At 46.8% G+C, this 15933-nt stretch overlaps 1 protein-coding gene across 2 annotated transcripts in view; it reads right to left on the reverse strand.

Annotated features, from left to right (window-relative positions):
- Positions 1 to 1433: 1433 nt before the first annotated feature.
- The window catches only part of IP6K2 (inositol hexakisphosphate kinase 2), a 29521-nt gene continuing 15021 nt past the window's right edge, over positions 1434 to 15933 (reverse strand). The window contains exons 2-6 of one of the 2 annotated variants that reach the window (XM_012638333.1): positions 9043 to 9374; positions 6906 to 7128; positions 5860 to 6035; positions 2670 to 2845; positions 1434 to 2207 (exon numbers count right to left, since the gene is read on the reverse strand). In XM_012638333.1, the coding sequence (XP_012493787.1) occupies positions 1707 to 2207; positions 2670 to 2845; positions 5860 to 6035; positions 6906 to 7128; positions 9043 to 9244 (1278 nt within the window). In that variant the 5' untranslated portion in view covers positions 9245 to 9374 and the 3' untranslated portion in view covers positions 1434 to 1706. Of the gene's footprint in view, positions 2208 to 2669; positions 2846 to 5859; positions 6036 to 6905; positions 7129 to 7398; positions 8204 to 9042; positions 9375 to 15933 lie in introns of those variants that run through there. The other variant, XM_012638342.1, reaches the window with a different exon arrangement.

Below are 15933 nucleotides of genomic sequence, written 5' to 3' on the forward strand. Positions count from 1 at the left end.
GTGCCGGTGGTAGCCAATGTGGAGCAAGCGTGTGTGTGATGGGGCAGGGTCAGGGAAAGAAGGTGGTGCAGTTAAGAACAGAAACCAGGCCGGGCTATTCCTTGTCCAGAGTACTCCCATATTTGCTCCCCACCCCCACTCCTCACTCTTCAGCCTTGGCTTCTTTTCTGTTTTCCTCTGTGTCTTGGGTCTTTGCATATTCTGTTCCCTTTATCTGGGACAGTCTTCCCCTCACTCTCTCACAGCATAACGTTGTCAAACTCCCACCTCTATCAATCGCTATCATCTTGCTCTGTTTTATTGTCTTTATAGGACCTTAAACTCTAGATTATTTCTGGCGTCCCTTCTGAGAGCCTACAGGAGGGCTGGCAGAGGGTAGGAAGTAAGTTACCAAGTGGCCTTAAGTGTGTTTGACTCACCCGACTTTCCAGTCAGCCCAGACCTCCAGGTTTTGACATCCTTGTAGTATGTATGAGTGCCTGTGGAACCCAGTGAAGAGGCTCTGGGGGAGAGGATGGCGGGGGGCTGGTCCGGCCACACACTCTCCTCAGGAAGCCTGAGCCCAGGAAGCAGGGGTATGGGCACAACTAGGCCAGTGTGTGTAGTTGACCTATGTTTTTAGGCAGAGTACATAGGCCTCAGTGGGCCTTGGGGAGGAGGTAGGTACCAGGAGGTTCAGATGAGGGGCAAAGCTGCTAGAATCTGACATCCAGACCCTGCCTTCTCTGTACCAGGTCTGGCTCTGCAGTTCAAGACCTCCCTTAGACCCTCTTCCCTCCCAAAAGACGTCCTGGCACATAGCAATAGTAGCTCTCAGGGGATGCGTTGGCTGGGGACTCCATGAAGGATGACTATAATTGTAGTGTGGCCCAGGGCCAGGTAGGAGTGGTGACAGGTGGTGTTCTGAGGTGTCTAAGAGGACTGCCCTACCAGAACATTCCTTATTGAGCCCTCTACCACCTGGGCCCCTTTACCACAGAGCCCCGGGCTGCCAATGGACCTGAGCCTAGCAGCTACATGAGACCCTAGTATTGGCCCCAGGATATCTGACATCACGATGTCCAGCGAACTAGCTGCTGCTGGGGCACAAGAGGTATCCAAAGCTGGACCCAAAGTTTGGAGCACCTGGCTGCCCAACTTTGGCTTAGGCTGCACAGGGCCATAGAAAGACCTTGGCCAGTACAGACCCCAGACGACCAGGCTAAGGTACGTGTGTGTGTCGGGGGGTCCTTTTTGGGTGATCTCAGGGTGCTAGGTTGGGGGACTGAGGACCAAGCTAAGAGGCTATGGTGATTTTAGGATTGATCCATGGGGTGGGAGCAGTGGCCAGGAGAATATTGCTGAGCCAGAGAGGAGGTCACAGCATGTAGTGAGGCTTCTGTGGGTTGGGAGGGGGGCTGCCTGCCCCTGGAAAGAATGACATCAGCACTGTGTACAATAAACAAAAAGATTTGTATTAGAACGTATACACTCGGGGAAGAAAGAGGTATTTGCATCATCAAACGTGGAATGTTGAAGAAATAGTTAAAATAAATAAAGACTCCAAGCGCAGCTGGGGCTGGCTCAGGCTGGGGCTCACATAGGCCACTACACATCAGCTCCAGGCTGCAGGGGCCACCACCTGGCCATACTGGCCTCCTCCCTGACACAGCACAGCTGTGCCTGGGACACAGAGAGTCTCTCAGGTACTGGAGCAGCCAGCAAGCTCATTCCCCACTCTCCTCACTTATCTCTGTGACAATGTCTATCAGGCTCTGAAGCCCAAAGATATAGCCAGCATCCTGGCCCTCGTGCACCACGGTGTCCTCGCCATACAGCCTGCAGGTGGTGTGTGCAAAGTCGATCATGCGCACATCTACCGAGCTGGCGCCAACAGGCTTGTAGGCATAGGCACCAGCAGACTCATCCGCTGACTCCTCTGACAGGTCCTCCAAGTCCTCAGCATCTGAGTCCAGGGCCACTTCGGGCCGCTCCTTGCCATCATAGATGACCAGCAGGGAGCTTGAGTAGAAGCGGTAGGACTCCTGTCGCTCTAACACTGCCTTCAGCTCAGCCAGCTTCTTGAGCACAGGGCTTAGGAGTTCACGGCGCAGGTACCGCCCATTGTGGAAAAACTGGAAAAGTGCCTCCTTAAAGCCCTGCACCGACAGCTTCCGCCCATGGTACTTGTTCATGAACATTAGCTGTCCACTGCCTGCCTGGTACACCTGTGGGAGAGAGACCAGCAAGTCAGGAGCTAAGGGCCATCTCAAAGCCTGGACCCAGGGGATGGTACAATGTGACAGCCTAGATCAGATCCTTTAACTTATCAAGTACACCAGGCATAAATGAGCTGCTGTGCTCTCTGTTCAGCCCCTACCTGGGATGCAGCCATCCAGCCTGGGTTTGGTCACTGTGCCCCAGCCCCTGCTCAGCATCTGGGTCAGTGAAGAGGGCCTAACCCTCTTGCCTTCCTCCCTACTCCTGTCCACAGTCTCTGAACTCAGCCACCCAGGCTAACCTCAGAGGGGATCGCTTAGGCATGCATGCCATCTTTGTAACCAGAAAGCAACAGACTCATGTAGGGTCAAACCTGGAATCTTTTGAGCAAATAAAACTTTGCCAAGGCAGGGAAGTGCAGACAATGGATGCCCTAGCCAGCTCTTGCCAAGTACTAGAACACTCCTCACCTGCATACCACATACACGCACGCCAATGACTGCAGATGTGCTCTGCTGACATTTTCGGATCTGGTTGGCTGCCTTCTCCTCTGAAGCATCGTCACCATGTTGACGTGTGCCCATCTTGAGGTCAAGGACACAAGGCACCTCATAGCAGGAAGTCAGGTTCTCCAATAAGATAAATTCTGAGTGGTTAAGGACAATACCCCAGAGAAGTGGTGCTACTGCATGGGGCCTTGGCACTCCCAGGGCACAGTGCCTGGATATAGTGACCCAGAGAAGCCCAAGTTCACAGCAGACTCCATTAGTCCCGCCCATCTCCCCTGCAGGGAGCTCAAGGCTGACTAGAAAGCTAAGTGGCACCTTTACTTCTTGTCAGGGAACTGACATGACAGCAGCCTACATTTGGATTCAACACAGGCCCAGGCTCTCCCAGTGTAGGAGACACACACACACCATTTCCTGAACTCAGCTAGGTGTAGGACCAGTGTCCAACAACAGAAAGTCTTCAATTACAAATTGAACATCAAGTAAGTTCAGTAAATCCTATAGCCTTAAATGTGAATTGGAAATATCAGTGTAACTCATGAAAATATCTTTTTCTTTAAAATAAATGTCTATTGGCCGGGTGCAGTGACTCATGCCTGTAATTCCAACACTTGGGAGGCTGAGGCAAGAGGACTGCCTGAGACCAGGAGTTGAAGACCAGCCCGAGCAATGTATCAAGACCCTGTCCCGGCCGGGCGCGGTGGCTCACGCCTGTAATCCTAGCTCTCTGGGAGGCCAAGGCAGGCGGATTGTTTGAGCTCAGGAGTTCGAAACCAGCCTGAGCAAGAGCGAGACCCCGTCTCTACTAAAAATAGAAAGAAATTAATTGGACAACTAAAAATATACAGAAAAAATTAGCCGGGCATGGTGGCACATGCCTGTAGTCCCAGCTACTCGGGAGGCTGAGGCAGAAGGATTGCTTGAGCCCAGGAGTTTGAGGTTGCTGTGAGCTAGGATGACGCCACGGCACTCTAGCCCGGGCAACAAAAGCGAGACTCTGTCTCAAAAAAAAAAAAAAAAAAAAAACCCTGTCCCTACAAAAAATTTTTAAATTAGCCAGGTGTGGTAGTGTACACCTGTAGTGTCAGCTATTCAGGAGGATGAGGCGGGAGGATCATCCTCCTGAATAGCTGACACTACAGGTGTACACTACCACACCTGTAGTGTCAGCTATTCAGGAAGATGAGGCGGGAGGATCATTTAAGCCCAAGTGTTCAAGGCTGCAATGAGCTTTGATCGTGCCACTGCATTCCAGCCCGGATGATGGAGTGAGACCCATTCTCAAAAATAAATAAATGTCTGTTTCCTAGCAGTGTGCACTGAAAAGGTCTAGAAACAATGACCATAAGTAATGAGAGCCCCTAATGCGCAGACTGTTCTGTTGTCTCATCACTTCCCATTAAAAGGAACCAGTGCTCCCCCGAGCACTACCTAAACTGCTAAACTACCCTGCAGCTCACTGTTGTACAGCCTGTAAGCTAGGTATGGTTTTTACATTTTTAAGAGAGTAAAAAATATATATATATAATATTTTATGATGCATGAAGATTAAATGAAATTCACTTTCAATGATCGTAAATAAAGTTTTTAAACACAACCACACTCACTCATGTACAGTATTGTCTATGGCTGTTTTATGCTACAATGGCAAACAGACTCTGGCCCACAAAACCTAAAATACTTGGCCCTTTACCAAAAAGTTTTGCTGACCCCTGTCTTAGAGCAATGGTCGAGTTTACACCTGGGGAAGCAAATGTACATGGCCTTGGACCATTTTTTCATACCAAAAAGCAAGATAATCATCACGGACTACCATGATTGGGTCAAAATGACTCAGGAGCTTATTTGAAAAGGTTTCCATGAGAGTCAAACTTCCGACCATCTGAGCATCAGTAAGATAACTGCGATGGACTAAAACATCAAATATATTTAAATTCGTGCATGCATAATAATGCTAAAAAACTCACTGGTCACCTCTAGAGGACGTTAGGGAACCTACTCATTATTCTAAGTATCTAGTAAATAAAGGAAAATAAACGTTTTGTTTATTTTGTCCACTCTGCAATTGGGTTTCCTTGCTTTAACCTGTTTTCCTATATAAACTATAACTCATGACAAGCACATAGTTGATGACGAAAAGTTGCTCTTTATAGAAGAATTTCAGTTAATGACTGAAGACAGAATGAGAAAATTAGAAAATCACCTAATGAAAAAATAATCAAAGACAGTGATGACCCAAAAGAGAAAGACAACTAAACACTGTGCTTCCCAATGGACATATACAATATCATCTCTGAAGGATTCTTGCTAAACCTGGGTGACAGATACTTAGGGGTTCAATGTATTATTCTATTTTTAACATGTCTTCCCTAATACAAATTAAAAATAAATAAAAGGACGGACTCTGGTGCTTTCCTTATGCACGGCTCATGTGCCAGTCTGGTGAACCAGAACTGAAAAGAAAGTCTCCTCACCTACCCCCCAACCCCTCATAGCTCTTGGCAGATAAGCACTGTTTGGAGGCTTTTGAAGGAGTGTGAAAACAGGGACTAGCGGCCGGGCTGGGAGGCCGAGGTGGGCAGATCGTTTGAGCTCAGGAGTTCCAGACCAACCTGAGCAAGAGCGAGACCCCGTCTCTACTAAAAATAGAAAGAAACTGGCCAAACAACTAAAAATAGAAAAAATTAGCAGGGCATGGTGGCGCGTGCCTGTAGTCCCAGCTACCTGGGAGGCTGAGGCAGGAGATCCCTTGAGCCCAGGAGTTTGAGGTTGCTGTGAGCTAGGCTGACACCACGGCACTCTAGCCCGGGCAAGAGAGTGAGACTCTGTCTAAAAAAAAAAAAAAAAAAAAAAAAGGGACTAGCCCCTTGCCCTGTTCCTCTAGGTTACCCAGGCTAAAGCCCACCTGATGCAAGGTGCCCCCTTCATGAGGCACCCCTCACCTTCAGAGACCCAGTACCCCCTGTTCCCCACAAGCACACTTCCAGTCTAGTCCCTAGCCCCAAGGGAGGTGATATTTGCCCACAGTTATCACACAGGGTGTCCTGGCACAACCTTAGTATAAAAAAACCAAAGCTCTCTCTCAGAGCTCCAAGTGTCTTCCTCACTTCCCATCCCCTTCCTCTAAGGCAGGCCCAGGAACAAAGGATACTGTACTGGTTCCGATGCTTCGCATTCTCCTTCATTCTCTGCAACTGTTGCTGGTGACACTTCATGCTCCAAGGGTTATAGTGTTTAAGCTGGGAACTTATATTACCCTTTTTCTCTACACTGTAGTACAAGACTTCAGATTTCTTTAGCCACTCAAATTCTTCTTCTAACTTATGGCTATAAAGAGACAAGGACCCAATAAATCAATTATGTCTTATCAAAATTCAGGGCCAAAGGGCAGGATAGAACTTTCTGGAGTAATGGAAAGTGATATCTTGATGCAGTGGTGTTTCAGTGCACACATCTTCCAAAACTCACTGAAGACTTCATATGGGTGCGTTTTATCCAAGTATATTTTACCTCAAGAAAGTTCATTTAAAAAAAAGAAATCAAGGGGCCAGCCCACCACTGTTTTCTACAGCAAGGAGAACCTAAGATGCAAGATCAGTCTCTGCTCCCTGGCCCCTGCAGGTAGGCAGCCTTCACTGCCCTCCTCTAGTTAGTACCATCTCCTGGTCTCTGGTACATCCAGGTTTCCCTGACTCCAAATGCTGGAGACTGGGAAAATATGAACTGAAATTCCAAGGGAATAGGTTGACCTACTTAGCTACATTATACATACTTTAATTTATATAATTTATATTTTCATAAGGTTTGCCAAGGTGCAGGACTTGGAAGGCCCTATGTAGGTGGACCCTGGGGTTTTGGGGATGTCCAACATCAGTGATCACATTTTGTCCCCATCGGTGAATAACCCAAGGTGAAAGGGTAGCTCCTGTCATGGTCACTGCTACATCCCCAGGACACAGGATAGGGCCTGGCACAGAGCAGTTGTAGAAAGAAAGAGTGAATCTTTTTTATAGCAGCCATTGCAGCTTTTTACCCAAAACAGCATAATCTGACCCAGAGTCAATTAAAGAGAAGTTGGGAGTGTGGAGAACTGGCCACTGAGTGACAAGGCACCTACTAAATCTATCATGAGTCCTTAGCTCCAGGGAACTGAGATGTAACCAAAACCCCCAACACCTCTCAGCAGTCTATACTCACCTCTTCATCTTCTCCTCTTTCCAGTGCTGGCGCACCCAGTCCTTGGAGGTCTTTTCTGTTTCTAGGATGTGATGTTTTTTGTTTGCCCACCTTAGGAGCTTACTTTTTGGTTCACAGTCTGAATTATCTACAATGTCCACAGTTCCATGGTCCCCTTTTAGTGGATATGCTATTAAACACAAGTTCCTGTCTTCATCTTCTTCAAAGCACACAGATACTACACCTGGAAAAGGGGGGTGAGGAGCAGAAAAGACTTTTAATTCCACAGGAAAATGCGTTCTAAATAACATGATTATAACATTTGTTTTTTTCTTACCCTGTTCCTTAGTCTCTATGTTGCCAGAGGCCCCAAACTCATCTGCAACTTAACAAATATCAAAACAGCTAGAAAAGATGACACCATACAAGACAAGCAATTAGGGAGCAAACATGGCCAAGAGTCTTCCTCTCTAATGCACTCAACAAGGCAAGAGCCAAAGAATTACAAGACACATTTTTCCATCATTGAAAATGTTTATTCATTTTTATGTTAACTCTTCTAATCCTGAGAGACTTAAAACATTGCTCTTTATATCTTGTGGGAAGTTGTAATGCCCTAAACAGAAACACTGACAGCCTCAAGGCTTGCTTTAAAGCGAAGCCTGAACACACGGTTTGCCTGAGGGTAAAAAGCATCCAAGGGTAAGGGAAGACTGGGTAAGCAGAGCAAAATAAAGGGGTAAACAAAACAAACCACACAGCACAACAGACACCCTAGCAAAGGCTTCCCACAGCACCCCCACATAGGTGGGCACCCCAAGCCTTTTGTCCTTCTGAAATGCTTTTATTCATTTTTACAGTCTCATGTCACAAAGGAACAAAAATGAACACAAGGCAGATAGGGTTGGGCAGGGAGCACAGAAACATGGCGGCCTTGAAAGCAGCTCTCCCCTTCGAGTCTCTAGAACCTGCCATGTGTAATTAGACAGTCTTTGAGAAGGAGGCTGTCAGGTGGGAACGTTTCAGCAGGTGCCGACGAGCGCCTTACAAACGACTGGCTGAACACCTTTCCTCCCAGGCCTCTCTGCCCCAGGATCACTCAATCTGCTCAGTCCTTGCTGCCCGCCCGCTTGCTTGCTCGCTGCAGGGGAATGCGTGCTCAGAGAGAGACGACACTTCTGAGATGGCCCCCAGCTCTGGGCGCAGAGGAGCCGGGGTGGGGAATTCAGGGACCACACTTCCCTGTGGCCACGGGGTAAAGGACCAGGGGAAAAAAGGGGGAAGGGGCAGCCAGCTAACAAGGGGCCTTTGGCTTTGTCCTGGAAAAAACAACAGAGAAGGACCAAGTGAGGGCCCCCAACTCCCCCCCCACCACAACACACATGCATATTCAGAGTACAGAGAGAGGCACCCAGTACATTGTATCTTTAAAAACAATGTTTCAATAGTCCCAGAAGAACCTAAATTGTCCTAGAGTCTTTTGTATAACCAGGCAATGAACATTTAAAATTAATTTATTTAATGGGTTCTTCTTTGATTTACGAAAGATTCCCCCCTCCCCAGGAAAGACCACACCATGCTGGTGGCTACTGATGTCCCCCCCAAAAAAATTATAAAAAGAGAGAAAGTCATCATATGTGAATCAAAGGGTTGCCTTCACATAGCAATTTTGGGGACATTCCGTAATAGCAAAGGGCTTCAGCTAATCAGCACAGGCCTCCCACTCCTGCATTCCATCTGACTCAACCCTGCTCCCAGCCTACCTAATCACCCGGGCTTCTGGTTTCCTGGAGGACAAAAAGCAGGCAGCAAGTATTCTGGGTAAAGTCTTCCCCCACAGTTCCCCCATGGGGGACTATGGGTTACTGTGATCAAGAGATACCTGAACATAAAACACAACTACACTTCCACCAAAAATAAACTCAAATCCAACAAAACAAAACAAAAAAATCAAGCAATCTTACCAAGGCTTGAAAACTGAGGGTGAGGTGCTGGGCGGAGGGCCAAGAGGAGGAGGAGGAGGAGGAGGAGGAGGAGGGAAAGCACAGAGTGGGAGGGGGCGAGGGCTCCAGGGATGGCTGCCAGGGCCTTCCATGGCCAAGATCCCTTGTATCTCCTAGCCAGGCGCCGGAGAACCCTCTTGCTGCTGGGGGCTCACCTTTGTACTGGGGAGTAAATTTGCGCATCTCAGCTGGGAGGGTCTCGTAGAACTGATGTTCCCTCGGGACCAGCGGCTTGCACAGGGTTGTCTCATTGAAGCGGAGCACGCACGAGTGCCCCCCAACCTGGTGGACAAAGGGCTCCAGCAGGACACCCTTGGCGCGGGGCTCCATGTCCATGGCCCTGAAGGCTGGGCTCATCCTCTGGAAGCAGACAGCAGGGAGAAGGGGGCGGTGGCAGGGTCCAGTGGCCAGTGCGTCCTCTCTCTGTTGTCTGTCCTCCCTGCGTCCAACTGCTCTCACCTTCTTGGCTTGATCGGGCCAGGACTCTCTGCCGGAAGCAAACACAATGATAGCATGAGAGTTAGAAGCCGCCTGGGAACCGCCTCAGAGCTGCTTGCCCACTCCTCCAGCAGAAAGACAAACAGCCTGAGTTCACGCAGGGCTCCGCCCACCCCGGCCCCGCCTCCTCCCGCAGAAAGACAAACACTCTGAGCTCATGGGGGTGGGGGTGGGGAGGCGCGGATGCAAACAGGCAGGGAATGAGATCCAGGGTCCCCTAGCCGGCTAACGCCCCCACCTCTGTGTTGGAAAACCACTACAGCAGGCAAAACACGATGCTGAGAAGAGGTGAAATCACGATTTCAAACTTAATACTCGGATTAAATCTTACCATTTTCTAATAAGATTGTCAAGCTTAAGGTGAATGATGCCCAAGTCTTTCCATTAATTATATCTTTATAAAATGCATTTAAATACAGGGAAAACCTGCTTACGCATAATCTAGTAAGATTTACTTGTCCAGGTTGGTGACATATACCGCCCCTGCCCAAAGCCAAAGACAAGCCCCATTAACCTTATTAGCAATGGAGCTTGGGCCCAGCTTTAATGATTAACGGCTGTATCTAAAAACAACTGATTGAGGCTGGCTACCTCCGTTTAAAAAGATACACAGTGTTGTAGGTCACCCACTATTTTTATCAGTTCTATCCTGATCGCCAAAAGCTGGGGCACACCTTTAAACCAAAGTTGCGCTTCAGGGGCAATCAGGGCCCTCATCCCCTCCCAGGTCCAGGGCCTTAGAGCCTAGCCACACACTAGATGCATAATTAGCAAAGCACACCTGTGTATGCACCCTGTTAATCATTTCAGGGCACATCAAGCTAGTTCTCTGTTTTGTCCAATTTACAGACTACACAGTGTCTACTAGAACTACTTACAGGGCCAGGGCTTGAGCTACATTTTAGTATCTGTACAGCAATCTTACTGGGAACTCCTTCAGTTCCCATGACTCCAACTGAGATGGTGGTAGTGAGGATGCATCTGCTGGAGATGTGTCCTCTAACCTCTAATGTGGGTAAAGCACCTATTACGTGCCAGGCTCTTTACAGGAACTTCTTATATTATTTGGCCCTCATGAAGTAGATACTACTCTCCATGTTGCAAACAATGAAGCCAATTAGGGGAGGTTAGGAAACTTACTCAGGGCCAGGGACGATAAGCCACAGCTCCCAAGTGAACATCAGACTGTTGGATGCCCCCACACAGCTGCCTTTAGAGCCCACAGTCTCTGGCACTTCTGCCTTGGTGCAGCATTCCTACTATGCATATGGGTCATTTAGCTTTTCCCATGAGAGTGTTTTCACCACATATTATATTTTCTATTTATAAAGTAGCCTCTTTTAAAGAGTTTAAACTGGTGTAATCTCTTCCTTTCAGAAAGAAACTGTGGGCCCCAACTGGACTTAAGGAATAGGAATCAATAAGCTTTCCTATATGCAAAGAGCAGAGAACCTAAGGCCCTATGCCTGGCACTATCTTCGCATCACCACAAAAGCCTCCAGGAGGTCATGTACCGAGAAGAGTCCAGGAACTCAACACAGGCAATGGTACTGTAAATATGAGTACATTCTAGCCATTCTAAATTTTTTTTTAAGAGACAGGGTCTTGCTCTGTTGCCTAGGCTGGAGTACAGTGGTGCAATCATAGCTCACCACAGCCTCGAATGCCTAGACTCAAGCAATCCTCCTGCCTCAGCCTGCCAAATAGCTGGGACTACAGGCTCATGCCACAACCCCCAGCTAATTTTTCTTATTTTTTTTTGTAGAGACAGGGTCTTGCTATGTTGCCCAGGCTGGTGTTGAATTCCTGGCTTCAACAGATCCTCCCTCCCAGCTCGGCCTCCCAAAGTGCTAGGATTACAGCCATGAGCCACGGTGCCAGCTCCTGGTAACTGGCCATTCTATATTCTCCCCAGAAGATGGAGCTCTGAGATGCCTGGCCACACAAGCCCTTTCTCTAGGTCTAAACAGACTGATTCACATTAATTAGTCTACTGAAAAGACCTCTTGAGTAAGAGCAATAGCAAAGGAAAACTACTGATGCACAGTCAGCCTACACCTACCAGTACCAAAGCACAGCACAGATACCATAATTATTAAATTGTGAAAGCACAAGATGCTCTTCATGGGCTGGGCTTTAGAAACACAATCCAAAGCTTTCTTAAAGGTATAAAACCGCCTTTGCTATCAGAGCAATGCTGACCACGATGCAAATCCCTTTCCCATTCTGCTCAGGTTTCCCTAAATGTACTCAGGTCGGTTAAGTAGAAAAGTATCTCTCTCCATGTTATCTCTTACCCATCCCCACCTTTTTTTTTTTGAGACAACAGTCTCTGGCTCTGTTGTCCAGATAGAGTGCCATGGCATCAGCCCAGCTCACAGCAACCCCAAACTCCTGGGCTCAAGCTATTCTCTTGCCTCAGCCTCCCAAGTAGCTGGGACTACAGGCATATGCCACCACGCCCAGCTGACTAATTTTTTCTATTTTTAGTAGAGAAGGGATCTCCCTCTTGCTCAGGCTGGTCTCGAACTCCTGAGCTCAAGCGATCCTCCCACCTAGGCCTCCCAGAGTGCTAGAATTACAGGCCTGCGTCACCGCAACCAACGGGCCACCCATCCCCACCTCTGAGGAAAAATTTAAAAAAAACAAAAACAATCTGGGCTGGGCCTCAGGCATAGTGGCTCACACCTGTAATCCTAGCACTCTGGGAGGCAGAGGTAGCAGGATGCTTGAGGCCAGGTTGCAGACCAGCCAGGCAACATAGTGAGACCCCATCTCTACAAAAAAGAAAAAAAAATTAGCTGGGCTGAAGCAGGAGGATGGCTTGAACCCAGGAGTTTGAAGCTGCAGTAAGCTATGATATGATAATGCCACTACACTCTAGCCCAGGAAAAAGAGCAAGACCCTGTCTCAAAATAAATAAATAACTAAAATAAAATGAAACAGACAAAAACAGTCTTTCATGGCATCTCACTACGGTGTGGCTCATGGCTGCAGCTGGAAGCCAAAAGGTCCAGTAAGGGTCTCTACCTCTTTCTCTCAAGTCACCAGAGTGTTCATTAGCTGCTGGGCGTGATGTGGCACCTTGTCACCCTCCTTTCTGCACCGAACTGTGGCAATCCATAGGATGCTGTTCCTGAGAGAATCATCATCTTTTTCGGTACAAGGGTAGGAAAAATAAGGCTCATTCTTGCGTGAGCCAAGTCAATTAAGAGAAGAAACCCTAAAATGTGAGGCAGAATTAGGGAGACAACTGATTGGCATGTGGTGAAGCTCAGCCACCTTCTAGTACCACTTCTGCCACTCAACTGCTTGGAGAAATTATGTATTGGAGAAAGACTTCAAGTCCCTGGCTCTCTGTGGATTCTAGTTTTCTGGACTGTAAAATGGAGAAGAGAGGCTTGGAGTAGATCTCTACGTTACAGGTTGTATAAGCAAATTAGTGAGCGATGACCAGTAGCTTTTTTCTTTTTTTTTAATAAAACAGAGTAAGGGCCAGGCGCGGAGGCTCACATCTGTAATCCTAGCTCTCTGGGAGGCCGAGGCGGGCAGATTGTTTGAGCTCAGGAGTTCGAAATCAGCCTGAGCAAGAGCGAGACCCCGTCTCTACTAAAAATAGAAAGAAATTAATTGGACAACTAAAAATATATAGAGAAATTAGCCGAGCATGGTGGCGCGTGCCTGTAGTCCCAGCTGCTCGGGAGGCTGAGGCAGGAGGATCTTGAGCCTAGGAGTTTGAGGTTGCTGTGAGCTAGGCTGACGCCACGGCACTCACTTTAGCCCGGGCAAAAGAGTGAGACTCTGTCTCAAAAAAAAAAAAAAAAAAAAATACTGGCTTCAGATTTAGCATCTATTTTAGCTTTCCACATTGCCTTCCATTTGTCCATAATACTATGAACAAGTAAGGAACACAGAACATGATCCATCCTAGGATAGGATACAGCTTTCCCCCACAGTCCATCCCCCTATCTATTAAATTGGTTTAAAGATCTGCTGGAAAAATACCTTAATAGTCTTAACTTTTTTTTTTTTTTTTAAAGAGGCAGAGTCTTACTCTGTCACCCAGGCTGGAGTGCAATGATGCAATCACAGCTCACTGTAACCTCAGCCTCCCAAGCAGCTGGGACTACAGGTGTGCGCCACCACACCCAGTTGATTTTTTTTTTTTAATTTTTAAAGACAGGGACTCACTATGTTGCCTAGGCTGGTCTCAAACTCCTAACCTCAGGGACCCTCCCACCTCGGCCTCCCATAGTGCTGGGATTACAGGAATGAGTCACCATACCAGGCCTAATATTCTTAACTTTTTAAGTATTGCAAATAAAACAGCTATGACTTATGAAAACTCATGGGTCCTTGGTTCACTCATCCAGAATTTAGTTAATGAGGCTACAAATGGGATCCATGGGGCCACTTACTTTGCCTCAAGAAAAGCTCCAGGGTCAGAAAGTCACAGGGGATAGCATAAGAGACACTATCCTGATGGTGGAAAAACAACCCTCACTATTCTCACCTCACCCCCATGAGTCCCAGAGCCTCGGCCCAGCATCTGCCCAATACACATTCAAACATAACCCACGACTACACCCATCAGGGTCAGTCACTGAATACCTCATACATTGCTGGTAGGAATGGAAAAAGGTACAGCTACTTTGGAAAACAGTCTGGCAGTTTCTAACAAAGTTAAGCATAAGCCGGGCATGGTCACTCATGCCTGTAATCCTAGCACTGTGGGAGGCTGAGGCAGGTGGATTGTTTGAGGTCAGGAGCTCGAGACCAGCCTGAGCAAGAGTGAGACCCCGCCTCTACTAAAAATAGAAAAATTAGCCAGGCATGGTGGTGTATGCCTATAGTCCCAGCTACTTGGGAGGCTGAGGCAGGAGAATCACCTGAGCCCAGGAGTTTGAAGTTGCAATGAGCTGCAATGAGGCTATTGCACTCTAGCCCAGATGACAGAGCAAGACCCTGTCTTCAAAAAAAAAAAAAAAAGTTAAGCATATACTTACTATATATAGCAATCCCACTCTTATGTATTTAACTAAAAGAAATGAAAACACATGTCCACAGAAAGACATACACAAATGTTCATAGGACTACTATTCACCATAGCCAAAAGGTGGAAAAAACAACCCTAACTTCCACCCAGTGGGTCAGTTTATAAACTGTATATTCATACAGTGGATAATTATTCAGCAAATACAAAGGTATGTACTGATACATGCAACAACATAGATTAATCACAAAAGTATTATGCTAAGTGAAAGAAGCCAATCACAAAAAACTACATACTATATGATTCCATTTACATGAAATTCTCAAAAATAGGCAAAACTACAGTGGCAGAAAGCAGATGAGTAGTTGCCAAAGAGGCAGAAGTTGGGGAACAGGACTGACTGCCACGGGGCCCAAGAGGACTTTTAGGTGTAATGAAACTGTTCTATGTTGTGTCTGGGTTAGTGATTAGATGACTCTATAAATTTGCCAAAACTCCTCAAATACAGACTTAAAATTAGTGAGTCTTATGGTATATAAATAATACTTCAATAAAAGGGATTATTTTCCTTACATGTTTTTGAATTTACACAATTTTTATAAGTATATATTATTTTAATAATCAGAAAAGATTATACTTAAAAAAAACCAAACCACCTATTCACTGTTAGTTTCTACATGCAAACTGAAATTTCCTTTCCCATCCATTCTAACTGGGCTCATCTGCCTCACTTTGAGTATCTTGAGTCACTCATGCCAAGGTCAGCATGGGTTGCTATCTTGGTCAAAGTAAGGGCTTCTCCCTGATTGTTGTGAAGGCGCCCCCGATGGCAGAGCCTTTCAGGGACAGCCATGCTTTCCCTCATAAATCCATGACAACCACTGCTAATACCAACACATCCTAAAGCCATCTTCTCACTTTGAAAGCCTAATTTTATCAGGGTCCCAACACTAGCAGACTTCTACCGTTGCATGGTCATCTTCCTTTCAATTCTTGTAGAGCCAAAGCAAAAGTATCCTTCAAGCACATGGGAACAGAACAGAAACATTAAGGTCCAATAAGCCTTTCTTTAAAACAGCTAGAAGGAAAGAAAAATCAGCAATAAATCTGTTCCAATTACACTGGCTTCCTTGTTATTTCTCAAATATGCCTGACACACACCTACCTCAGGGCCTTTGTGCTTGCTCTTCCCCTTGCTTTGTACACTCTTCCCCAGATATTCCCCTTTGGCTCACTCTCTTAACCTCCTTCAGCTCTTTATGCAAATGTCACCTCTTTAATGAGATCTTCCCAAGCCACCTTATCTAAAATTGCCACTCCCTAGCCACAATCCCTGACACATTCTTGCTTTATTTTCTCCTCAGTATTTACTATCTAACATATTATATGTTTCTTATTTGTCTTGTTTATTGACTGTCTGTTGGGAAAATAGGCTAAGAGATGAGAAAGGTTTCAGGAGTTTTGCAGGGCTTTGCCTTGAAGGAATCTGTAGGCATGTTAGTTCACAGACTAGAAGCTGCTCCCAACAGAGGAGGCATTGTCAGAGGAGTACAGC

The sequence above is a fragment of the Propithecus coquereli genome, unplaced genomic scaffold (assembly GCF_000956105.1).
Source record: "Propithecus coquereli isolate 6110/MARCELLA unplaced genomic scaffold, Pcoq_1.0 Scaffold1, whole genome shotgun sequence".
In the NCBI taxonomy this organism is placed as follows: Eukaryota; Metazoa; Chordata; class Mammalia; order Primates; family Indriidae; genus Propithecus; species Propithecus coquereli.